This window comes from Phyllobates terribilis, unplaced genomic scaffold, assembly GCF_046119375.1.
Source record: "Phyllobates terribilis strain yellow unplaced genomic scaffold, ASM4611937v1 Scaffold_1__5_contigs__length_1240528914, whole genome shotgun sequence".
Classification (NCBI taxonomy): Eukaryota; Metazoa; Chordata; class Amphibia; order Anura; family Dendrobatidae; genus Phyllobates; species Phyllobates terribilis.
The window spans coordinates 661,091,468-661,118,780 of NW_027362761.1; the positions used below are offsets into that span (position 1 = coordinate 661,091,468).

General features: G+C 43.9%; 1 protein-coding gene across 2 annotated transcripts in view; it reads left to right on the forward strand.

Moving 5' to 3' along the window:
- PIGG (phosphatidylinositol glycan anchor biosynthesis class G (EMM blood group)) overlaps positions 1–24,682 on the forward strand; it is a 287,774-nt gene extending 263,092 nt beyond the window's left edge. For both annotated transcript variants that reach the window (XM_073684905.1, XM_073684914.1), the window contains exons 12-13: positions 16,096–16,259; positions 23,095–24,682. In XM_073684905.1, the coding sequence (XP_073541006.1) occupies positions 16,096–16,259; positions 23,095–23,320 (390 nt within the window). In that variant the 3' untranslated portion in view covers positions 23,321–24,682. The remainder of the gene's footprint in view (positions 1–16,095; positions 16,260–23,094) is intronic.
- Positions 24,683–27,313: the final 2,631 nt, after the last annotated feature.

A 27,313-nucleotide genomic window follows, 5' to 3' on the forward strand; every position in this document is an offset into this window, starting at 1 on the left:
TTATACCCCATCTTGGTATTCATGACACCCCTTGATTCACCATCCTGGTATGCATGGCACCCCTTTATCCTTCATCCTGGTATGCATGGCATCCCTTGAGCCCCCATCCTGGTATGCATGGCACTCCTTGAGCCCTCATCCTGGTATGCATGGCACCCTTTGAGCCCCCATCCTGGTATGCATGGCACCCCTTTGAGCCCCCATCCTGGTATGCATGGCACCCCTTTGAGCCCCCATCCTCGTATGCATGGCACCCCTTTGAGCCCCCATCCTGGTATGCATGGCACCCCTTGAGCCCCCATCCTGGTATGCATGGCACCCCTTGAGCCCCCATCCTGGAATGCATGGCACCCTCTGAGCCCCCATCCTGGAATGCATGGCACCCCTTGAGTCCCCATCCTGGTATGCATGGCACCCCTTTGAGCCCCCATCCTGGTATGCATGGCACCCCTTGAGTCCCCATCCTGGTATGCATGGCACCCCTTGAGCCCCCATCACGCTGCCTATAAAAAAAAATAAACAATCATACTCACCTCCTCTCTCCTCCAGCGCTGTCCCGCTCTGCTGCCGACACTCTCACTGTGTGAGCCGCGCATGGCAGGGCGCGCATGGCGTCTGTGCCATGCGCCCTCACACAGTGTGAGACGCTGTGCTGTAATAGTCACTGCTCCCCACGCCGGGCCTCTGTGCGTGGGTTACAGTGACCATTCAGTCTGTTCAATAGCCGGAACACTGTACTGCAGCGCAGTTCCTGCTGCCGCTCTGTGGTCTGTGTGCCTGCTATTAAAGACCATGGATATTCACTACAACCCATGGGAGTGGGTTGGTTGTAGGGCATATTCATAAGCTTTAATTTTTCATAAGCCTCCAAAATTTTGGAGAAAAAAAGTGTGTCTTATAGTCTGAAAAATACGGTATATCTTTGCAACGGAGAAGCAAAATGATAATAGTAACAAAAAATATACCACTCTGCAGCTGCTAATACATTGTGTGTCCAGTTCAACAAAACAATTCTTGAAAAGTCCTCTTTAAAAACATATATTTAAATGAAAAAATTTCCAATTGTTCTTAGTGACTCGTTTTTACAGTGTTTATTGTGTTGTAAAAAAAATGACCTGGTAAAATGATTATACTGGTCAGATTACCGTAATTACAAGGATACCAAACTTTTATATTTTGTATTTGTCGGCTTAACTCATTATTAACCTGTGATGAACATTTTCGTCATAGATTGCTAGGGAAAGTACGAAGCCAGCGCAAGAGTTGAGCCTGATTCATACCCAGGCAGGTGCCGGCCATGTTATATAGGCAACATCTGCTTGTAACTACAGCAACTGGACATTGCTCCCATTGCTTAAGTTTTACTATTTAAATGTTGTCAATCACTGACGGCGGCTTTTAAATTCTGTCATTGCTGAAGCATGCCCATGGTCTCATTGCCCTCATCCTCACCCAATGTGATTGTGAGGAGCCTATGGGTTATCATGGCAGCTGGGGGCCTGCCGAAAGCCTCTGTAACTACCATGTTAGTCTCCCTGTGAAGCGTAGCCATAAGCTTTAAAGGAGAATTGCTATTTCACTATATACTGCAGTACTATTGTATTGCATTATGTAATATAAAAAATTAGACAATTGCTGTTTCAAGTAAAAATGAAAATAAAATAATGAAAATATGTATTTTAGTTGGTTCCAGAAGTATTTGCACAGTGACACAAGTTTTGTCATTTTAGTGGTTTACTAAAATATATTCAAGACAGTTATATAATCTACATGGGCTTAACCCCGTCATCTCCAAGCCTGTTTTCACTTTCCTGACCAGGCCAAATTTTCCAATTCTGACCAGTGTCACATTGTGTGGTAATAACTGTGGAACACTTCAACGGATCTCACTGATACTGAGATTTTTTTTTCGTGACACATTGTACTTTGTTAGTGGTAAATTTAGGTAAATTTTTTTGTATTTATTTGTGAAAATATCAGAATGATGATGATGTTTAAAATTTAGCAATTTTCAAACTTTCAATTTTTATATACCGTACTTAACCACTTTACCCCCGAAGGTGGTTTGCACGTTAATGACCAGGCCAATTTTTACAATTCTGCCCAGTGTCACTTTATGAGGTAATTACTCTGGAACGCTTCAACGGATCACACTGATTCTGAGATTTATTTTTTCATGACATTTGTTTCATGATAGTGGTAAAATTAATTTGACGTTTATTTGTGAAAAAAATGGAAATTGGCAAAAATTTTGAAAATTTCGCAATTTTCAAACTTAGAATTTTCATGCCCTTAGATCAAAGAGATATGTCACACAAAATAGTTAATAAATAACATTTCTCATATGTTTACTTCACAACAGCACAATTTTGAAACCCAAATTTTTTTTTTGCTAGGAAGTTATGAGCATTAAAAGCTGACCAGCGATGTCTAATTTTTCCAAAAATTTTTACAAAATCATTTTTTTTTAGGGACCACATCACATTTGAAGTGACTTTGAGGGGCCTTTATGACAGAAAAGACCCAAAAATTATACCATTCTAAACACCCCTCAAGGTGCTCAAAACCACATTCAAGTTTATTAACCCTTAAGATGCTTTACAGGAATTTTTGGAATGTGTAAGAAAACAATGAACATTTAACGTTTTTTCATGTGTCATCAGTGTAACACAAGAAAATGTGTCATCAGTGTGACACAGTACCGGCGCCTGGGAAACGGTGTACAGCGCTGTTTCCCAGGCACTGGTACGTGTGCTCCTGATGTGGCACACAGGCAGCACACAGTTTCCACATGTATGCCTTACAGGTGCACACGAGTACACGGACACATAGATCCGGTACTGTTTTTTCCGTTACCGGAAATATCAGGACATGTGAAACCAGCCTTACTGTAAACTCCGTTAGCAGAATAGCCCAAATCTTAATGCTATAGTGGGAGTGGGAGCAATTCCTTCCCACAAGCACCAAATGAAACCAACTCCTAGCAAACATTATATGAAAGGAGACACCGGAGTTATAATGGCTAAAACATACATATTTATTATTAAATACAAAAGATTTCATATAGACAAGCGAACACTAGCAACTGACGGCAACAAAGTGCAGCCAAATCCTCCACAGCCCAAGAAGATGGGACCCTAATAAGAAATATCAAAATGAGCTGCAGAAAATGGAACTATAAAGTGCAGCAGAGGTAGGGCATATGAACAATCACCATCATATAACAAGTACCAGTATAAGTATATCTGGAGCATCCATCAGCAATTTACATATGAACAAGCTAGTTAATCCTATGATGATCTTACTGATAGTAAGTGGCTGTGGGCCGTGGGCGGAAGAGGCAGCACAAGGGGCACGGTGATGAACACCGACGCGCGTTTAGCAGCATGCACAGCCGCTTTCTCAAGGGGCAGTAGTGAGCAGTAACGAGAGGATCACCCGCTGAGCGGTCACGTGACCATCCGCTGAGCGGTCACGTGACCATCCGCTGAGCGGTCACGTGACCATCCGCTGAGCGGTCACGTGACCATCCGCTGAGCGGTCACGTGACCATCCGCTGAGCGGTCACGTGACCGCTCAGCTGATACTGACGTCACCACTCAGCTGATCTTCAGCTGATGAACCCCAGTCACCTCCTGCAGCAGTGTACACTGACGGGGTGATTTTACACCCCTGTAAGTGTACATTGCTGTCTTCTACAGCAGTGACATCAGTGATGGCTGATGTCACTGCTGTAGAAGTGACACATATCGTCGTGGGACACTCCGCGTAATCGTGGACTGCGTCATTGACGGCGGACAGGTGAAGAATATGGTTGTTTGTTATTTTACATTTTTTTCAGGAGATCGAGGGCTTTGCGGACGGAGGGTAATAAAACACACACGGTTCTACTTTTTTTTAAATTTCATTTAAAAACTTTATTCTGGCCGTGTGTTTTATTGAAAAACCGCCGACCACTTTACTACGCGGTTAGTAATGGGGGCGTCTTATAGACGACCTCCATTACTAACCTGCGCTACACGTCAGCCGCCAATACAAAACTAACGTGAACCCCAACCTCACTCGCCACCGCTACAGGGCAGTGGGAAGAGCGAGGCTAAGGTTATGTGCCCACGATGCAGAAATGCTCCAGATTTTTCCTGAGCGTTTCTGCATCTCCCTGGCAGGAAAAAAACGCATGCGGATTGTACATGCTTTTTTCCTGAAAGGGACATGCGGATGTGAAGCGTTCTTCACATGCATTTCCGCATGTGGGTTGACAAGCGCTTTCCAAGCGATTTTAGCATCACTTGGAAAGTGCTTGACAACTTGGTCACACTATATACAGTTATATGAAAAAGTTTGGGCACCCCTATTAATCTTAAGCTTAATGTTTTATAAAAATTGGTGTTTTTGCAACAGCTATTTCAGTTTGATATATGTAATAACTATTGGACACAGTAATGTTTCTGCCTTGAAATGAGGTTTATTGTACTAACAGAAAATGTGCAATCTGCATTCAAACAAAATTTGACAGGTGCATAAGTATGGGCACCTCACCAGAAAAGTGACATTAATATTTAGTAGATCCTCCTTTTGCAAAAATAACAGCCTCTAGTCACTTCATGTAGCTTTTAATGAGTTCCTGGATCCTGGATGAAGGTATTTTTGACCATTCCTCTTTACAAAACAATTCCAGTTCAGTTAAGTTTGATGGTCGCCGAGCATGGACAGCCCTCTTCAAATGATCCCACAGATGTTCAATGATATTCAGGTCTGGGGACTGGGATGGTGTCACGGGTGTGTTGCCACGAAGATCGTCACGAGTACACAGCCTGACTTCTCGCAGCTGACTTGTTGGTGCTTTGTGTTTTTTCGGCAGTGAAGGAGTTAATTCTCTCTCTCTCTGGGCTAGCTGAGGTCCAGCCTCGCCCAGCTGCAATCAATGCTTCGTTAGTGAGACTCCTTTATATTCCTGCAGGTCTGTTTGTGAGGTGTCGGTGAAAGCTTTTCATTCAGACTTACAGAGCGGATCGTGGTGTTTGGAGTTGCTGAGATAAGTGTATTTGGAAGTGTCATTTCCCTTTCCTCGCTTTATCATTTATCTCCTTTCCCGTTGGTGTTCCCTCTGTTGTAGTTGTGTTGAAGTTGTATGCAAGGTGGTTTTGGTTTTTCCCTTGTACTGTCTCGTTCGTCTAAATACTGTGTGTGGGCATATTATTGCTGGTTCCCAATTGTTGTGATCGGGGTCCTTCTCAGGACTAGATTACTGTGGTGCAGGGATCCTCAGGAGGTAGGGGTTACGCTGGCGGCCTGGACCTCTGTACCTTTAACAGTACCTCCAGGATGAGGGATTAGTCAGGGCCCCAGCTTAGGGTCAGCTTAGGCCCCCTACCTCCAGTATTCTGTGACAGTGTGACATTTTCACCGACCCACTTAGTTTTTCTCCAGCTACCATGGATCCAGTAGCCGGTCTAGCTCGGCAGTTGCAGAGTTTGTCCATGGGGCTGGCGGACGTTAGGTCCAAGGTTTTGCATCCTCTGGAGCAAGCCGGACCAGAACCTAAAGTAGCTCTCCCTGACAGGTTCACTGGGGGGCGGGACAAGTTTTTTGTTTTCCGGGAGGCATGCAAATTGTACTTTCGGCTGCGGCCTCGGTCATCAGGCAGTGAAGAACAAAGGGTGGGAATTGTCATCTCGCTCCTACAAGGGGACCCACAATCTTGGGCGTTCTCTCTTCCCCCAAGCTCCCCGGTTCTCCAGTCAGTGGATAGGTTTTTCGCTGCTTTGGGACTCGTATATGATGACCCAGATCGGATCTCCCTTGCTGAGTCTAAGTTACGTAGGATTCAGCAGGGAGATCGTCCGGCGGAGGAATTCTGTTCGGAGTTCCGTAGGTGGGCCACGGACACCCAGTGGAATGACCCGGCTCTTAGGAGCCAGTTTTGTCATGGTTTATCCGACAAATTACAGGATGTGTTGGCACAGTATGACTCTCCCGCGTCACTGGAAGCCGCTATGGCCCTTGCTATTCGCGTTGACAGACGGCTTCGGGAGAGGTGCGGGATAACTCTACCCCCTGTAATGTCTCCACCTCTTACAAGGTCCCCTCATATGGTGGTTCCCCTGGTCACTCCGGAGGGGCATTATGAGAACCTTGTCATGCCATTCGGTCTGACTAATGCCCCAGCGGTGTTTCAACACTTTGTTAATGATATTTTTCGCCACCTGGTGGGACAGTTTGTTGTCATATATCTGGATGATATCTTAATTTACTCGCCGGATCTGGTGTCTCATCAGGAGCACGTTAGACAGGTGTTACAGATCTTGCGGGATAATAAACTGTATGCCAAGTGGGAAAGGTGTGTGTTCGCCGTACAGGAACTCCAGTTTTTAGGCTTCCTGGTTTCTGCGTCCGGTTTTCGTATGGACCCTGGGAAAGTGCGGGCAGTTCTTGAGTGGGATCGGCCGGAGAATCTTAAGGCACTTCAACGTTTCCTGGGGTTTGCTAATTATTACCGGAAGTTCATTCGTAATTTCTCGTCCATGGTTAAGCCTCTCACAGACATGACTAAAAAGGGGACGGATTTTTCTAGGTGGTCTGACAAGGCTTGTCAAGCATTCTCCTCCTTGAAAAAATGTTTTGCCTCGGCACCCATACTCATTCAACCTGATGCGTCTCAGCCATTCTTTGTAGAGGTAGACGCTTCCGAGGTAGGGGTGGGAGCAGTATTGTCACAGGGTTCGTCCCCTGGTAAGTGGCATCCGTGCGCCTTTTTCTCTAAAAAATTGTCGTCCGCTGAGAGGAATTACGATGTCGGCAATAGGGAACTCCTGGCCATTAAGTTAGCTTTTGAGGAGTGGCGCCATTTTTTGGAGGGGGCAGTTCATCCGGTCACCGTCATCACCGATCACAAGAACCTGCTATATCTGGAGTCCGCTAAACGTCTGAATCCCAGACAAGCTAGGTGGTCATTGTTTTTTACCAGGTTTAATTTCGTCGTTACATATCGTCCTGGGTCTAAAAATGTAAAGGTGGATGCCTTATCTCGTAGTTTCCCTGGGGCCGGGAATACGGACGACCCGATTCCTATTCTTCAGGAGGGGGTGGTGGTTTCGGCAGTATGCTCTGAGCTGGAGGAGGAGATATTGGAGGCTCAGGGGGACGCCCCTGTTGGACCTCCGGGGAGACTGTTCGTTCCAGATCAGTTGCGACAAAAGGTGATCGAGGCACACCATAACTCAGTTTTTGCAGGACACCCGGGGAGTAAAGCAACTGTGGATCTCCTCTCGCGTCGGTTTTGGTGGCCTAACTTACATAAAGAGGTGGTAACTTTTGTCGCGTCCTGTGGGGTTTGTGCGCGCTCTAAGACCTCACATACCCGTCCTTCTGGGGCCCTCTTACCTTTGAAGATCCCGGAGCGTCCTTGGACTCATCTGTCTATGGACTTTATTACGGACCTCCCTCCGTCTTCGGGTAAAACGGTCATACTCGTTGTAGTGGACAGGTTCAGCAAGATGGCACATTTTATCGCTCTTCCGGCCCTCCCTAATGCTAAAACTCTTGCGCAGGTGTTCATTGGGGAGATTGTGAGGCTTCACGGGGTACCCTCCGAGGTGGTGTCTGATCGGGGGTCTCAGTTTGTGTCCAAGTTCTGGAAGGCGTTTTGTGCACGGCGGGGGATGCATTTGTCATTCTCGTCGGCTTTTCATCCTCAGACCAATGGTCAGACGGAACGTATGAACCAGAGCTTGGAGACATATCTTCGGTGTTTTGTGTCAGAGAACCAGGAGGACTGGGCTTCTTTCCTACCTCTGGCAGAGTTTGCTCTCAATAATAGGCGAAGCGAGTCCACTGGTAAGTCCCCGTTTTTTGGGGCATATGGTTTTCACCCCCAGTTTTGTACTTTCAGTAGGGGGGGGCTCTTCGGGGGTTCCGGAGGAGGAACGATTTTCCTCATCTCTCGCTTCAGTATGGAAAGGGGTGCTGAAGAATCTGAATACTATGGGGAACCGATACAAACGTATGGCTGATAGGAGGAGAGTGTCTGGTCCGGACCTAAGTGTGAACGATCGGGTATGGTTGTCTACCAGGAATATAAAACTTAAGGTTCCCTCCTGGAAACTGGGTCCCAGGTTCATCGGGCCGTACAGAATCAGTTCTGTTATTAATCCGGTGGCATTCCGTCTTGACCTCCCCCCTACGTTTAAAATTCACAACGTGTTTCACAGATCATTGCTTAAGAGGTATGTGGCGCCGGTGGTACCGTCACCTTTACCTCCCCCTCCTGTGGTTGTCAATGGTAACTTGGAGTTCCAGGTATCGAGGGTCATTGATTCACGCTTTAATCGCCGGTCCCTTCAGTACTTGGTTCATTGGAAGGGGTATGGTCCTGAGGAGAGGATGTGGGTTCCTGCGTCGGATATTAACGCAGACCGATTAGTTCGGGCCTTCCACACGACTCACCCGGATAAACCTGGCCCTGAGGGTCCGGAGGCCCCTCGTAGAAGGGGGGGTACTGTCACGGGTGTGTTGCCACGAAGATCGTCACGAGTACACAGCCTGACTTCTCGCAGCTGACTTGTTGGTGCTTTGTGTTTTTTCGGCAGTGAAGGAGTTAATTCTCTCTCTCTCTGGGCTAGCTGAGGTCCAGCCTCGCCCAGCTGCAATCAATGCTTCGTTAGTGAGACTCCTTTATATTCCTGCAGGTCTGTTTGTGAGGTGTCGGTGAAAGCTTTTCATTCAGACTTACAGAGCGGATCGTGGTGTTTGGAGTTGCTGAGATAAGTGTATTTGGAAGTGTCATATCCCTTTCCTCGCTTTATCATTTATCTCCTTTCCCGTTGGTGTTCCCTCTGTTGTAGTTGTGTTGAAGTTGTATGCAAGGTGGTTTTGGTTTTTCCCTTGTACTGTCTCGTTCGTCTAAATACTGTGTGTGGGCATATTATTGCTGGTTCCCAATTGTTGTGATCGGGGTCCTTCTCAGGACTAGATTACTGTGGTGCAGGGATCCTCAGGAGGTAGGGGTTACGCTGGCGGCCTGGACCTCTGTACCTTTAACAGTACCTCCAGGATGAGGGATTAGTCAGGGCCCCAGCTTAGGGTCAGCTTAGGCCCCCTACCTCCAGTATTCTGTGACAGTGTGACAGATGGCCATTCCAGAACATTGTAATTGTTCCTCTGCATGAATGCCTGAGTAGATTTGGAGCGGTGTTTTGGATCATTGTCTTGCTGAAAGATCCATCCCCTGCGTAACTTCAAGTTTATCACTGATTCTTGAATCTGCTGATACTGAGTGGAATCCATGCGTCCCTCAACTTTAACAAGATTCCCGGTGCCGGCATTGGCCACTCAGCCCCAAAGCATGATGGAACCTCCACTAAATTTTACTGTGGATAGCAAGTGTTTTTCTTGGAATGCTGTGTTTTTTTACCGCCATGCATAACGCCTTTTTGTATGACCAAACAACTCAATCTTGGTTTCATCAGTCCACAGGACCTTCTTCCAAAAAGAAATTGGCTTCTCCAAATGTGCTTTTGCATACCTCAGCCGACTCTGTTTGTGGCGTGCTTGCAGAAACGGCTTCTTTCGCATCACTCTCCCATACAGCTTCTCCTTGTGCAAAGTGCGTTGTATAGTTGACCGATGCACAGTGACACCATCTGCAGCAAGTTGATGCTGCAGCTCTCTGGAGGTGGTCTGAGGATTGTCCTTGACTGATCTCACCATTCTTCTTCTGCCTTTCTGATGTTTTTCTTGGCCTGCCACTTCTGGCCTTAACAAGAACTGTCCCTGTGTTCTTCCATTTCCTTACTATGTTCCTCACAGTGGAAACTGACAGGTTAAATCTCTGAGACAGCTTTTTGTATCCTTCCCCTGAACAACTATGTTGAATAATCTTTGTTTTCAGATCATTTGACAGTTGTTTTGAGGAGCCCATGATGCCACTCTTCAGAGGAGATTCAAACAGGAGAACAACTTGCAAGTGGCCACTTTAAGTAGCTTTTCTCATGATTGCATACACCATGCTATGAAGTTCAAAGCTCAATGAGGTTACAAAACCAAAAAAAGTGCTTTAGTAAGTCAGTAAAAAGTAGGTAGGAGTATTTAAAACAAGAAAATGATAAGGGTGCCCATACTTATGCACCTGTCAAATTTTGTTTGAATGCAGATTGCACATTTTCTGTTAGTACAATAAAGCTCATTTCAAGGCAGAAACATTACTGTGTCCAACAGTTATTGCATATATCAAACTGAAATAGCTGTTGCAAAAACACCAATTTTTATAAAACATTAAGCTGAAGATTAATAGGGGTGCCCAAACTTTTTCATATAACTGTAAATCCATGCAAACAGCATGAATTTATATAGTGTGACGGTAAAGAATGTTAAAAAATAAATCTATACTTGCCTTCCGATGGCCCCCGCAGTCTTGCTTCACCGTCCCGGCTGCCGGCTGATCGCGTTACACTGAAGGACCTGCCGACGTCAGCGTCGCGTGACCCGTCACATGACTATGATGTCAGCGCAGGTCTTTCAGTCCATCGCGAACTGCCGGCATGAGAGGAGGAGCGCATCGGGGGCCGCCAGAAGGTAAGTATATATTTATTTTTTATATTATTCCTTTTTTTTTTACAGTTTTCTATGGTACCCAGGTCCGAAGGAGAGTCTCCTTCTCTAGACCTGGGTACCATCCGCACATTAGAACGCATGGAATGCGCATCTACATATACAGTGATGCGGATTCCATGCGTTCTAATGCAAGTCAATGGCGGCGAAAACGCAGCACTTCCGCAGAATAATTGGTAGTGCTGCTTTTTTTTACGCAATGATAATCCGCAGTGGAAATTTCCGCAACATGTGCACAGCACATGCGGATTATCATTGGGGAACATGGCAGGCCTTCTACCTTGCGTTTTTTTAAGCTTTTCTGCAGCGTTTTTGCTGCTGCGGAAACGCTTAAAAAACGCATCGTGGGCACACAGCCTAAGCGCCATATTTGGCGCATCTTATAAATGCGCCATTTCTGGGACTGCTGAAGGGTGATATTAATAGCCGCGAAGGGGGCTAGTATTCATGGCCCCTTCCCTGGCTATTAATATCAGCATGCAGCTGTCTAGTTTAGCCTTTTGCTTGTTAGATTTTATAGGGGGATCCCATGTCATCCCCCTGTAATCTAGCCAGTAAAGGCTAAACAAACAGCTGTGGCCTGATATTAATAGCCAGGGAGCATTGTTGGCTAATGGCCCCTTCCCCGGCTACTAATAGCCCCCAGTGGTCGGCTTTCCCTCTGCTGGTTATAAAAGTGACGCGGGAGCCCACCCTATTTTTTTTTATATTTTAGGCTCTCTGCCCACGATCCGGACGTAGCAGCTCTTTGGAAGCATATTTTTTGCTGCGTCCAAAACGTTGCGTTCACTGAACCATGCGGATTTACCGCATTCTATACTTTATAGTGGTCAAATTTCTGTTGCGGAGACTAGCGACTCCGCAAGAGAATTTGACATGCTGCGGTCCTGAAAAATGCTCTGCATGTCCGTGTGTGATTCACAGCCTCTGGTGCACGCATAGTGTACATGGGATTTCTAGACATCCCATCCACTATGCTGTAACCTCCGGACGCTGCAGGTTTGACGCTGTCCAAACACGCAGCTTCAAACCTGTATCAGCTCCTGATCGTGGCCACGTATTCATACCCGCTGCATGTCAATTTCTGTAGCGTACACGCTAGTCTCTGCTGCAGATTTTGACCGATTTGAAGTGTCATTATATGTGATGTTTTCACATGTACCGACAACAAATGTGCGGCATTAGAACACAGCGGTTTGGATGCAACAAAAATATTCTGCGTCCAAAGAGCTGCTTGTTGCTGATTGGGGGTACCTAGAGGCTAACTAACCAGCTGTGAGATGTTAATTATGGCCAGTGACCATGTTTGCCTAATGCCACCTTCCCAGGCTAAAAATAATAGCTCACAGGAGCCGCATAAATTACATGAATAGAAATGCTAATGAAGATTGGGTGAATGGGGCTAGCTGACACCCAGCTCTTTTGTTTGGTTATGTCAAGGTGTCGATCAGACCTTTTCATGACCAAACTTAAAGTAAAGAGTTAAATAAACACACAGACACAGAGTAAACACTTTATTTGAAATACAACAGACACATTCTTTATTCTTTAATCAATCATTTAAATGAACCAATATACTCACCCCAGTTCTGATAGTAAGCCAAGGGTTTAAGCAATGTCCCACCAAATAACTTTATTTAGCTCCAAAAATCATTCATTGATGTACAAACACGCATCAAAAAACGCATGCATTTTTCCTGCCAAGGAGATGCAGAAATGCTCAGGAAATTTCTGCTTCAAATACTCATCGTGCGCACATAGCCTTACACGGAAATCCCTTTGTAAGCGCTCAGCACACAGTGCAGAATAGATGTGAGCTGAGCCATACTGCAATCTCTGGGAGGCAGAATAAACAAATCAGCAGCAGGTGAAGAATTGGTTTTATTTATTTTTTACGCCATTCCTCATGTGGTGTAAGTGATTAGACGAATTTATTCTTTTGGTCGGTGTGATTACAGCGATACCAGATTTATATCGGGTTTATATGTTTGGCAGTTGTCAAACACTCAAAAACTTTTTTTTTTTTTTTTTTTTTTTGCAAAGACTAGTTTTTGCATCGCTATATTTTGAGAGCTATCATTTTTCCATATTTCGGTCAACAGTCATGTGAGGGCTTGTTTTTTGCGGAACAAGATGACGTTGTCAGCGGTACCATTTTTATTTACATTTGTTATTTTGATCGATTTTTATTCCACTTTTTGTTAGGTGATATGATAAACGAAGCAAAAACGGTGCTTTATTATTTTTTTTTTTTTTTATGGTGTTCACTAAAGGGGTTTACTAGTGGGACAGTGTTATAGGTCAGGTCGTTCCGGACGTGGCGATAACAAATATGTGTACTTTTAGTAATTTTTATTTTTCTTTCATATTTGTTTATGGGTAACAAGAAAAAAACATACACCTATCTATCTATATATATATATTTGTTTTTAAATATTTTTACCACCTTTTTTCTTTTTCTTTTTTTACTTTTTTTTCACTTTTTTACTTAGTCCCTCTCACACTTTTAGCAGTCTGATTGCAGTTATAAGGTATAGAAGTGCTGGATCACTGCTTGTACCTCATAACTGTCAGTTCTGCAATGACACAAGTTAGTTTGACCATGCACTGCGCATGATCAAATTAACTTACTGGTGCCTGGTGACCCAGATATTGTCATGACTACATCGGGTCACCATGGCAATGAGAAGGACCCCTCAATGACGTTGCAGGGTCTCCGATTCAAAGGCAGAGGGGCTTCTGTCCCTCTGCCTGCTCGCTAAATGCTACTATCGCAAAGCCGATGAGCAGTGCCGCGCGGCTTGGCGGGAGATTTGAATCCTGCGCCGCTCATTGGCTCAGCTGGCGGCAGCTCAGCCAATGTTTTTGGTTGTCATTAAGATTTAAAAAGAGAAAACACAGTAGTTTGACAATAAATGGCTTCACCCAAGCAATTACCATGAGTGGAGAAAAAGTTTTATTGTTATCATTCATATTCTCTGAAGCAAGGCCAAGAAAGGAAAAATTCTGCCGCGGTATGTAAACTTTTAAGCACAACTGTATACAGCTCTGGCAAAAATTAAGAGACCACTGCAAAATTTTCATTTTCTCTGATTTTTCTCTTTATAGGTATATTTTTGAGTAAAATGTACATTATAGACTAAAATAACAAACTACTGACAACATGTCTCCGAAATTCAAAGCTAAAAATGTTGTATTTATTTGCAGCAAATAATAAAGCGTCAAAATACTAAAAAAGAAACTGTTCTTTCAGATCTCAAATTACTCATGTTTTAACTCAGGAACAGTTTAGAAATCAATATTTGGTGGACTAACCATGATTTTTAATCACAGCTTTCATGTGTCTTGACATGCTTTCCACCAGTCTTATCATGCTTTCCAATAGAAAACTGTTCAGTGGTCTCTTAATTTTTGCCTGAGCCGTATGTGTGTGTATGTGTATATACACTGCTCAAAAAAATAAAGGGAACACTCAAATACCACATCCTAGATCTGAATGAATGAAATATTCTCATTGAATACTTTGTTCTGTACAAAGTTGAATGTGCTGACAACAACATCACACAAAATCATCAATGGAAATCAAATTTATTAACCAATGGAGGCCTGGATTTGGAGTCACCCCCAAAATTCAAGTGGAAAAACACACTACAGGCTGATCCAACTTTGATGTAATGTCCTTAAAACAAGTCAAAATGAGGCTCAGTATTGTGTGTGGCCTCCACGTGCCTGTATGACCTAACTACAATGCCTGGTCATGCTCCTGATGAGGTTGTGGATGGTCTCCTGTGGGATCTCCTCCCTTACCTGGACTAAAGCGTCCGCCAACTCCTGGACAGTCTGTGGTGCAATGTGACGTTGGTGGATTGAGCGAGACATGATGTCCCAGATGTGCTCAATCAGATTCAGGTCTGGGGAACGGGCAGGCCAGTCCATAGCTTCAATGCCTTCATCTTGCAGGAACTGCTGACACACTCCAGCCACATGAGTTCTGGCATTGTCCTGCATTAGGGGGAACCCAGGGCCAACCGCACCAGCATATGGTCTCACAAGGGGCCTGAGGATCTCATCTCGGTACCTAATGGCCGTCAGGCTACCTCTGGCGAGCACATGGAGGGCTGTGCGGCCCTCCAAAGAAATGCCACCCCACACCATTACTGACCCACTGCCAAAGCGGTCATGCTGAAGGATGTTGCAGGCAGCAGATCGCTCTCCACGGCGTCTCCAGACTCTGTCACGTCTGTCACATGTGCTCAGTGTGAACCTGCTTTCGTCTGTGAAGAGCAGAGGGTGCCAGTGGTGACTTTGCCAATCCTGGTGTTCTGTGGCAAATGCCAAGCGTCCTGCACGGTGTTGGGCTGTGAGCACAACCCCCATCTGTGGATGTCGGGCCCTCGTACCACCCTCATAGTCGGTTTCTAACCGTTTGTGCAGACGCACGCACATTTGTGTCCTGCTGGAGGTCATTTTGCAGGGCTCTGGCAGTGCTCCTGTTCTTCCTTGCACAAAGGCGGAGGTAGCGGTCCTGCTGCTGGGTTGTTGCCCTCCACGTCTCCTGGTGTACTGGCCTGTCTCCTGGTAGCGCCTCCAGCCTCTGGACACTACGCTGGCAGACACAACAAATCTTCTTGGCACAGCTCGCATTGATGTGCCATCCTGGATGAGCTGCACTACCTGAGCAACTTCTGTGGGTTGTAGAGTCCGTCTCATGCTACCACGAGTGTGAAAGTACAACCAACATTCAAAAGTGACCCATCAGCCAGAAAGCATTGGTACTGAGATGTGGTCTGTGGTCCCCACCTGCAGAACCACTTCTTTATTGAGGGTGTCTTGATAATTGCCAATGATTTCCATCTATTGTCTAGTCCATTTGCACAACAGCATGTGAAATTGATTGTCAATCAGTGTTGCTTCCTAAGTGGACAGTTTGATTTCACAGAAGTTTGATTTACTTGGAGTTATATTCTATTGTTTGTGTTCCCTTTCTTTTTTTGAGCAGTACATATATATATATATATATATATATATATATATATATATATATATATATATATATATATATATTATATAATTTTATCTTTATGCTCAGTATGTTGTTGGTCTAATAATAGTGAATCTGTTGGGCCATTGTAGACCACACCCCACCTTGATGCACCCTGAGCATTTTTAGGAAAGTGTAAAATGCTAATGTTTTGTGCAGTTATGAATTTGTGACTGCCTAGAAGAATTCTGTGCATAAAATACTTGGATGCCCCTGAGCACCTTTTGCAGAAAGTATCTCTGTGATGTAATTAATTTTTGTGGAGGAGGCAAAAAGGGCCAAAAGTTGACTACATACTGTAATAATATCATACTACCTTATTTATACTTGTGTTGAATATAAAGCCAATAATGCAGTGAAGCTTTCATTTGAGACGTGATTCTTACAGTTGGTTTGGATATATCCTGGTATCACTAAGTCTTGTTATTTGTTCCTTATTTTTTCAGGGAAACTCCAACACCATAAGTACAGTGGATGTCTCAGCTGGTTTTGTTGGCCTTGAGAATTATGTTGAGATGCCAGCTATTTTCCTCACTGCGTTTGTGACTTACAGTGGGCCTTTACTTTGGTCTATGCACCTGTTGTGTTACCTGAGTGGAGAAACTAACAAGTAATTATACAATTAATAAAATACTAATCTGTTGAAATAAAAAAAAAAAACTCAAATAATAATAAGTGCAAAAATTTTTTATTGTTAAAAATTAACAATGTTCTTAGAAAAAATCTTTTATCTATATAAAAATATGTAAGTATGCAAGTTAGCCAATAGTTGGCACCAAATTGCAGCATTAGGAAGGAAAATTCAATACCTAGTACTCATGAAAGCACGTATAGAGAATCTTACACCAATAATGTATTGCCTCCGGGACCCGGCACCATTTACAGCAAGGTTTAATTTGATATTTCAGCTCATCCTTATACATTGCCAAACCAGTGATGGGGGTTTTTGTTACACGAGTCCTCTTATATAGGCACTATTGGCATTTAAGGCATCCCTGTACATCCTCTATTAGTAAATGTTATACTTTATTATTATATGGGATACTATATGTGATTTCACACACATCCTTTTAGGTTTTACACAATTGTCGCATAGGACATCAGACATGCTTTTTTATACACTTCATTAGGCTATATTTGATTACTGCATGATTCTTTACATGTGCTCCCAGTATTATGTGCCCTGTAAGATATATCTGTTTATATGTGCTTCCAGTATTATGTGCCACATAGGTTAGTATAGATCAAGGGTCTCAAAGTCGGCTGGGTATATGGGTCGCACATAGAAAAAAAATTTGCATTGGGGGGGGGCGGGCTACATTCTTTGCTCGACAAAGTGACCTTTTTAGTGATACAATTACTTTTTCTACTTTTACTTTTTGATCTTTTTTGAACATTTAGCTTGTCTATTTTTTTTAAAAGGCATTCATCGTATGGGTTATAGTACAGTTTTATAGCTTGGGTCATTATGGACGTGGCATTAAGAAACGTGCCTTTTTTTTACTATTTTATTATCTTCGATTGGCCACATACGGTAATATTGTCTTACAATTTGCACCATATAGTAAACTAGCAAACCTCTTGTAATAATGTGCCCCATCCTGGTTCTCATCTTGTAGTAACGCCCCATCCTGGTCCTCTTCTTATAGTAATGCCCCATCCTGGTCCCCTTTTTATAGTAATGTCCCATTCTGGTTCTCTTCAGTATTTGTAAGTTAAACTAGGAGTGGGTCAAAAATGCAGAAGTGGTGCACTATTTTTATTAAACTTTTTGTCAGAGACAACACCGGGGATATCACACAATATCTCGCCACTGCCGTTACTTTGTCAAGAATTCACAGTATTGAGCAGGGATTCGTGAGCACACGATCCTGATTGCTCACTACGTAGCGATCGGCAAGCGAACAGAAAGCATATGGCGTCACACCTCTGGATTCCACGCATGGAATATGTACATACGCCCCCATACGGTTACTGCCAGCTTCATGATAGCCAAATTAATATTATTCGCTGCCACCACTGGCCAGTTTGAAATATAATCGGACGCCTGTGTTTTGGCAGCGTATATGGCTTCGGGGGAGGGAATGACTACAGAGTAATAGAAACAAGACTATTTGATTTTATATTTAATCCAAAACAGAGGCAGTATTATGAAAAATATACAAAGATTTTACAAAAAGAGACTATACAATACAGATGCAGTTACACAAAATAATGAGGATTAAAGCAGAATCTTACTATACGATCGCAGAGACGATTCAATATAGCTGGAGGGGAGAATGTCACGGTTTGTTGGAGGTGACAGACAGTCGCCCTGCAGTGGCCTGTAGGAGATCTCCACGTTTGGCTTTGCAGACATCTTCCTAGATAGGAGGTTGTCTTAGGACCCAGCGACTACCTCCCTTTAGTCTGGGTGTATATATACCTGATGTGTCTAGGTGGGCGTCGTCGGTTATACTCATTTCAACTTGGAGCTTGGCTGAAGTAGCACTACATCATCTTTGGAGTCTTGAGGCCGTGTGCCTTGTTGGAGTTTCTTCTAAAGCGAAGTTGTAATTCCACTGTTGTCTTCCCCTTTTGTCTTTAGATTACTAACTGAGGTTGACTAGTGCTCATCTCCTTCCACCCCCAGTTGTAGCCTTACGCCAGTAATAGTAGGGCGAGGCATGTGATCGACGACAGCTGCTGAGGCTGTATAGCGACGGTAGGGGAAGACAGGGTGACGCTAGTCCAGTTTAGGAGGTCACCACTTCTCCTTTCCCTAGTGTCTGGGCTCCCTTTACCTTTCCCCCTGTATTGCATTCACACCTGGCGTGACAGAGACACTCCACTTGATTAGACCGTTAACAGGATCCTTTGCTATAATAAATATATACTCCCGGCAATGAATACTGATCCATCCTTAGTGGATTCTTTTATGCTGAATGGAGAGACCTTCCCCCACCCCCTGTGCTGACCTCACATGGGCTGGTCTCTAACCTTAATAATTTTATTAGAATCTCCACTTCTGGGATAATTTTTCGCTGGTTGAAAGCAGCTGCCCAAAAATGATACCATGTTTTCCGTTATGAATTTACCTTTCTCCAGAGACCACATACAATATAGCTGCTGTCTGTTATTTTGTTACCTTTGCGCCACAGCTCCCCGGAGTGGTTTACGGCTACGAAAAAAATAAAAATATTGTTCCTTAGCTGACCCTGTCAATAAAAATATGGGCCCCATTATTATCGGATGTATGGAACTTTAGTTATTCCATACTCTGCGTCTGCTCCGGCCCGGCTACAGACCTATGTTAAATTCCCTTTCAAGCTCTGGGAATACAACCTTCTGAGCTAGCTGTAAATTTATCACAAGCCTGTGTTATTTGGGTTTGGTAGCACCTTTTGGGCTAGCATTTGCTTACAAGTCACTACTGCTGTGTGTGTTAATTTGCATAGGAGCAGAAGGTAGATTGTCAGCTCTTCTCGCCTGACAAATATTATGGGGAGGGGGAGAAGAAGAGGGGTCTGGGAGAGAGAAATTCTTAATATTTTTTCTGACACTTTTGCTCTGATTGTTTTACTCCTGGTTTTGGCGTACAGATACTGAGGTAAAATACTGACCAAATAATGATGGTGTGACTGTAGCCTTATAGTTATGTCCCATCCAGGTCCCCTTCTTATAGTAATGTCCAAAGCTCTCTGCACAGCAATACCAATGCCACCCGCCGGCCAATCAGAGGCCAGCAGTGGACTTAGGCGTGCCAATACGGCGGCGGATGACATCACTGTCATGGAACGACACGTTGATGTCAGCTGCTGGCCTCTAATTGGCCGCCGGCGGGCTTTGCTATTACAGTGCAGAGAACTTGTCTCTGCGCAGCTAATACAATTCAATTTAATGTGCATTTAAGGATGCACATTCAACTGAAATAAATTGCTAATGTCGTTGGCTCCTGGATTGGGCCGCAATCGTAAAGGGGTCTACAGTGCTTGCGGGCCGCGTGTTTGAGACCCGTGTGGTGTAGATGATTATATAGACCTTAATGGGCAATACGTTATTGCTGCATTATTCTGTATACGTGCTTTTATGATTGTTGGGTATTCAGTTTTCCTCCCTAATGTTGCTATTTGGAGCCACCTATTGGCTAACTTGTATACTTAAATGTTTTTACATGTAAAAGAATTTTTCTAATAATCTTGTTAATTTTTAACAATAAAAAAATTGTCTTGCTTCGGTATTTTTTCACTTATTTTTATTTGAGTTTTCATGTTATGGTGCTTTAATCTTGATCTACAGTCCTACATTTTGAGTATGGCCCTCTCATTATATATCTTGTACTCTGACTTGTTGCTAATATTTACTTCTTACCTATTGAAATACTATAAGGCTATGTGCCCACGATGCAGAAATGCTCCAGATTTTTTCCTGAGCGTTTCTGCATCTCCCTGGCAGAAAAAAAACGCATGCGGATTGGACATGCGGATTGGACATGGCGTTTTTCTTGCCAGGGACATGTGGATGTGAAGCGTTCTTCACATGCATTTCCACATGCGGATTGTACATGCGGATTGTACATGCGGATTGTACATGTGTTTTTCCTGCCAGGGACATGTGGATGTGAAGCGTTCTTCACATGCATTTCCACATGCGGATTGTACATGTGGATTGTACATGCGGATTGTACATGTGTTTTTCCTGCCAGGGACATGTGGATGTGAAGCGTTCTTCACATGCATTTCCACATGCGGATTGTACATGTGGATTGTACATGCGGATTGTACATGTGTTTTTCCTGCCAGGGACATGTGGATGTGAAGCGTTCTTCACATGCATTTCCACATGCGGATTGTACATGCGTTTTTCCTCCTGATTTTAGCATCACTTGGAAAGTGCTTGACAACTTGGTCACACTGTATAAATCCATGCAAACAGCATGGATTTATATAGTGTGACCGTAAAGAATGGTAAAAAATAAAAAAATAAATCTAATACTTACCTTCTGATGGCCCCCGAGTCTTTATTCGATCCGTCCTGGCTTGCCGGCAGCTCGCGGTACACTGAAAGGACCTGCCAACGTCAGCGGGCGCGTGACCCGTCACATGACTAAATGACGTCAGCGCAGGTCCTTGAGTCCACCGCGATCTGCCGGCATGCGAGGAGGAGCACACCGCGGGCCATCAAAAGGAAAGTATAATACTTATTTTTTATTTTATTCTTTTTTTTACAGGTTCTATGGTACCCAGGTCTGGAGGAGAGTCTCCTGTCCTCCACACCCGGGTACCATCCGCACATTGAAACGCTTGGATTCCGCATGTGCAGATCCAGCAATGCGTAATCCATGCGTTCCAATGCAAGTCAATGGCGGCGAAAACACCGCGATTCTGCAAAATAATTGGTAGCGCTGCGGATTTTTCCGCAATGATAATCCGCAGTGGAAATCTCCGCAGCATGTGCACAGCACATGAGGATTATCATTGGGGAACATGGCAGACCTTCTACCAAGCGTTTTTTAAGCATTTCTGCAGCGGAATTACCGCTGCGGAAACGCATAAAAAACGCATCGTGGGCAACACAGCCTTACAGGGAAACCTCTTTAACAAGACCTCCGAAAAATTAGTTTTAAAAATGATGCTAAACAAAAATAAATTAACTGGAGTCAAGTTGGTATGCATGCAAAATAGAAGCATGTTCAGACTGGCCGAAAAACAGACAAAATCCAAGACAGAAACAAAATAAATAAATACAGTGCTGTAAATAAATAAGTAAAATCAATAGTGCATATAAAAAACATTGGGTACTTAGTAAACTCAGTTTTGAACAAAAAAAGCATAGAAGCCATCCCACCAACGTCAAGGTGTACCCGAGTTTGGGATGGTCCTAACCTCTAATATTAAAACCTTACCCTGCGTCGTAGTGACGTCCTGTGTGAATAAAGTCTGAGAAGGACTGGGTCTCAGCTTCTCACTAACTGTGTGTCCATGTTTGGGACCCTGCTCCTTTGCTTGAAATTATACAACATAGAGGCTGTAGAAAACCAAAGGTTTCTGAACCGCAAATACATAGCTGGCAAAAAAATCAATATCAATTATTCGTACAGAGAACCACAAACGAGTCACAATCGCCAATAAATATCATAAATGTATCACCATTTTATTAATCATAAAGACATACACATAAAAAATATATTAAAAAGAGCCTGTGCTAATTAGTATCGGCTCAGAAAGACAATTCTTCCACCATATCAGTTAGAGGTAATGAAATGAGCTCACAACAAAAAGAGGAAAAGCAGTGGGAAACACAACATTTCTTTTTTTAAGAATTACAAACTTAGAAATGCCATAACTATTTCTCAGTTTGAAATCCCCACTAACATTATATCACTGCTTGTTTTTATAATATCAAAAGAAATACTTTTTCATAAAAAGTGTTTTGAATTTAACCCCTTCACGAAGGGGCCAATTTGTTTTTGCGTTTTTGTTTTTAGTCCCCTTCTTCCCAGAGCTATAACTTTTTTACTTTTCTGTCCACATAAACATATGATGGCTTGTTTGCGGGACGAGTTGTACTTTTCAATTACACCATTAATTCTACCACATAGTGTACTGGAAAACAGGCAAAAATTTCCAAGTGGGTAAAAACTGTGAAAAACAACTGTTTGTTTTTTGGGAACTGTTTTTACAGTGTACATTTTGTGGTAGAAATGACCTCTCCGTATGGTTCTGCTCATCAGTTAGATTACAGCGATACCGAACATGTCCAGTTTTTATTATTATTTTAGTGTTGAAAAAAATCAGCTTGCAGAAAAAAAATATTAGGGGGTTGTTTCTCCATTTTCTAAGACGTGACATTTTTGTTTTTCTAGTTGATGGAGCTGTGTGAAGGCTTATTTTTTGCGGAGCGAGACAACGTTTTTATTGATACTATTTTGGGATAGATGTGACCTTTGATAGCTTGTTAAGGTATTTTTTGTGGAATTGCAGCAACCAAAAAACCTGTAATTTTGGCTTTCTTGAATCTTTTTTGTTTATGGTGTTTATTGATCGGGTTAATTATTTTTAGATTTAATAGATCGGACTTTACTGAACGCAGTGTATCCACAGAGCTCCCCTCCACCCGCGATTGTCAGGGTGCAGTTAGACGGCCATAAAACATGGACGACAATCGCATCGCAATGCTCGGAGTGGCCATCAGCTCTCCCAGCCTGAGCGTGACAGATAAGGAGAGCCACCGGCCAGTCCGTGTGCTGCGATGTGATCATCACCTGGGTTACGAAGCAGTCTAACTGCTCCCTTAGAGGCAGGTCCTGGCTGTAACACATGTCGTGAAGGGGTTAAAGACACTCTGAGTCTATAATAAAATGATCTAAATGTCCTCCTGTTTTACTGATTTTATTATTTCTTTAGAAACATTAAAATTCGAGCCTGTTGGAATGCTCAACCTAACTTGTAAATCTTCTCTTCCAGGACATCTACTGCTGTGGCACATGGATGTTACTGCTATGCCGTCATCCGGTCACTTCCAGTGACTGTCTACATTCTTTTGGTTACAGGTCTTCGTTACCATTTGTTCATTTGGAGTGTCTTTTCTCCAAAGCTGCTTTATGAGGTCATACATCTAGTTATCTCAACTGGGATATGTGTGACATTTACTTTGGTAGATAAGAACAAAGTAGCAAAAAGTGAACTATAAATAGTGTTCCTGGTAAGCCATAGCTGGCAGCCACGCCTTACTGTCCTATAAGCAGGAGTGCTTGCTCTACCGAGCGCTATTGTGTTTTCTGAGACTTATCTGGCGTCGCGTTATCAGAAAACGACCTATTGTTTAAATCAGGTTTTTGTGTTAAATGTATTTTATTTTTTTTTCTTCCATATCACAATCTGCATTAAAGGTTAAAAAAATGGGAATCTTTCAATTTTCAAGGACTGGGAGCAGGGTCAGCTGTGACATCACCTATTGGGATTGTTGGATCCTGTGTTATAAGCTGTGTATATAATAATAATAATAATAGTCTTTATTTATATAGCACCAACATATTCCGCAGCGCTTAACAATTCACAGGTTCATATACACCAGTCATAAGTAACATAGCTAAAGATAATACAATTACAGCAAAAATGACAACCCTGCTCGTAAGAGCTTACAATCTACAATGAGGTGGGGGTGACACAAAGTACAATGGTTTATTTACAAGGATGGTCCAGCCATCTTGAGGGGATGAGGGATAGATGAAGGCTGCATGAGCTCATCACCAGCCAGTATCTTTAGTGCTTTTGGGTTCGGTGGAGACTTATGTTTGGAGAAATAAGGGATGGGCTATAAGAATATAAAAGGATTTCGATTAGGGAAGGTGATAGGCTGCTTTAAACAGGTGTGTTTTTAGGGAGCGCCTAAAACTGTGTAAGTTGTGGTTCATCCTAATTTCTTGGGGTAGAGCATTCCAGAGAATAGGTGCAGCTCGGGAGAAGTCTTGAAGCCGGGAGTGGGAGGTATGGATTAGTGCGGATGTTAGTCGAGAGTCGCTTGCGAAGCGTAGAGAACGGGTAGACCGATAAACAGAAATGAGGGAAGAGATGTAGGGGGGTTCCACGCTGTGGAGGGCTTTGTGGGTGAGAACAAGCAATTTAAATCGGATCCTATAATTCATGGGCAGCCAGTGCAATGACTGGCACAGAGCGGTGGAGTCTGAGTAACGGTTAGCCAAATAGATGACCCTGGCTGCAGCATTAAGGATGGACTGGAGGGGGGAAAGTCGAGTGAGGGGGAGGCCAATTAATAGAGAGTTACAGTAGTCAAGGCGGGAGTTGATCAGGGCAACAGTGAGGGTTTTTGTTGTTTCCAAGGTGAGAAAGGGGCGGATTCTAGAGATGTTCTTCAGGTGCAAGCGACAAGAGCGGGCAAGAGATTGTATGTGGAAGGTGAAGGAGAGATTGGTGTCAAACACAACGCCCAGACAACGCGCCTGCTGGCTCAGCATTATTGTGGTGCCACACACGGAGAGAGAGATGTCAGATTTAGAGAGGTGAGTAGACGACGGGAGTAGAAGAAGTTCAGTTTTGGAAAGGTTGAGTTTCAGGTAGAGAGCGGACATGATGTTAGAAACTGCGGCCAGACAGTCACTGGTGTTCTGTAGTACAGCGGGGGTAAGGTCAGGGGATGAGGTGTATAGTTGTGTGTCATCAGCATAAAGATGGTACTGAAAGCCAAATTTGCTGATGGTCTGTCCAATTGGGGCTGTGTAGAGAGAGAAGAGAAGAGGGCCAAGGACTGAACCCTGAGGAACCCCAATAGTGAGAGGAAGAGGGGAAGCAGTGGAGCCAGCGAATGATACACTGAAAGAGCGGTCAGATAGGTAGGAGGAGAACCAGGAGAGAGCAGTGTCTTTTATGCCGATTGAGTGGAGCATAGAGAGTAGGAGGTGGTGGTCAATGGTGTCGAAGGCTGCAGAGAGGTCAAGAAGAATGAGCAGAGAGTGATCGCCATTATGTTTTGCTGTCAGAAGGTCGTTGGTTACTTTGAGTGCAGTTTCTGTAGAATGTAGGGGGCGGAAGCCGGACTGTGATGGGTCTAGAAGAGAGTGAGTGGAGAGGTAACTGGTAAGGCGGGAGTGGACCAGTTTAGAGATGAAGGGAAGATTGGAGACTGGTCTGTAGTTGTTTGTGCAGGAATGGTCAAGAGAGGGCTTTTTTAATAATGTAGTAATGATGGAGTGTTTGAAGGAAAAGGGGAAAATACCAGAAGAGAGGGAGAGGTTGAAGATTTTAGTTAGGTGAGTAGTGACGACTGAAGAAAGAGACTGGAGTAGATGTGAGGGGATGGGGTCAGTGGTGTATGTAGTGGGATGAGAAGAAGAGAGGAGCCTGGAAACTTCATCTTCTGTGACTGGGTCAAATGTGGAGAGTGATCCAGAGGGGATGTGGGGGGGGGGGTGGGAGTCACGGCACTTGGTGGCTGGGAGCTGATTTCCTGACGGATGGTGTCTATTTTCTCTGTGAAGTAGGAGGCCAAGTCCTCGGCACAAATGTCTGCAATGGGGGCCTGCGCTTTTGGACTGAGGAGGGAGAGAAAGGTATTGAAGAGTTTTTTTGGGGTTGTTGGATAGTGAGGATATCAGGGTGGTGAAGTAGGTCTGTTTGGCGAGGTGAAGGGCAGAGTTATATATTTTTAACAAATTTGTAGTGGATAAAGTTTTCTGGTGTCCGAGTTTTCCTCCATAGGCTTTCGGCACTTCTAGAGCAACGCTGGAGAAATCGGGTTTGCGGTGTAAGCCAGGGCTGTTTTACTCTGTGTTTTGGAGGTTCTGAGGGTGAGGGGCGCTACTTGGTCAAGCGTGCTTCTGAGAGTGTTATTGTAGTGGTTTACGGCGAGATCAGGACAGGAAAAAGAGGAGATTGGGGACAGTGATGAGTGAAGGGAGTCTGTAAGCGTATGAGGGTTAATGGCTTGTAGACTTCTGAATGTGTGATAGGTAGGAGTGTGCTGGGGCGGGCGAGGATTTGGGAGCGTGAAGGAGAGAATGTTATGATCAGAGAGGGGAAGAGGGGAGTTATTTAGGTGGGGGATTGAACTAAGCTGGACAAAGACCAGATCAAGGGTGTTTCCATCTTTGTGTGTCTCAGAGGTTGAAAGCTGTGAGAGGCCAAGAGAAGTGGTTAAAGATAGAATGGGATGCTGGGATGCAGATGAGAAGGTGGGGCTGTTTATGGGGATGTTGAAGTCTCCCAGGATAAGGGTTGGTAAATCTGAGGACATGAAGTGCGGCAGCCAGACAGAAAAATGGTCAAGGAACTGGGTGGCTGAGCCTGGGGGACGGTATATGACCGCTACTCTGAGGGAGATGGGTGGAAGAGCCTGATAGTGTGGACCTCAAAAGAAGGGAATGAGAGTGATGGTACTGTGGGGATGACCTGGAAGGTGCAATGTGGGGACAGGAGTATGCCGACCCCACTATCAAGTCTGTGTGCAGGTCTTGGGGAATGGGAAAAATGCAAGCCGCCATGAGAAATAGCGGCAGGGGAGACCGTGTCAGAATCCTGGATCCAGGTTTCAGTGAGGGCCAGCAGATTGAGAGCGTTGGTCAGAAAGTAATTGTGCAGGAAAGGAAGCTTGTTGCATACAGACCATGGATTCCACAGTGCGCAATTGAAGGAGGGAGATGAAGGAGTACAGCTGATGTTAATAAGGTTAGCAGGGTTTCGATGTGAGGTGGGGGAAGGGTTTTACCTGTCATTGTAATTTTGCCTCTGCTGATAAGGAGCCTCCTGAAAACTCTTCCTGAAAGGACAGTTAGAATGAGTTTAAAAAGTCATATTGGCCACTTTAAAAATTGCAAGATTGCTAATTTTGATTTTTCAATAAGAATTGTGATATATAAAAAACAACATTTTCAAATTAAAAAAAAATAACAAAAAAACGCTTGTTTAAATCAGATTTTTGTGTTACAATAGGTAATTTTCTGATAGTAACAACTTCATTTTAAACTAAAGTTCTATGCTGATTCTTGTCTAAATATATGTTATAAAGCATTTAGGGCTGTGTTTTGCCTGATCTCATGCTGGAGACTGCTCTCTGTCATTAGAGAGAAAAGAAGTTTGCTACTTCCAATGTTATTATTCTGTTCAATGTAAATACAGTAAACTCCTAGGAACTCGGTAACAGGAGTGCTCTAGAGATTTTTCAGCATAG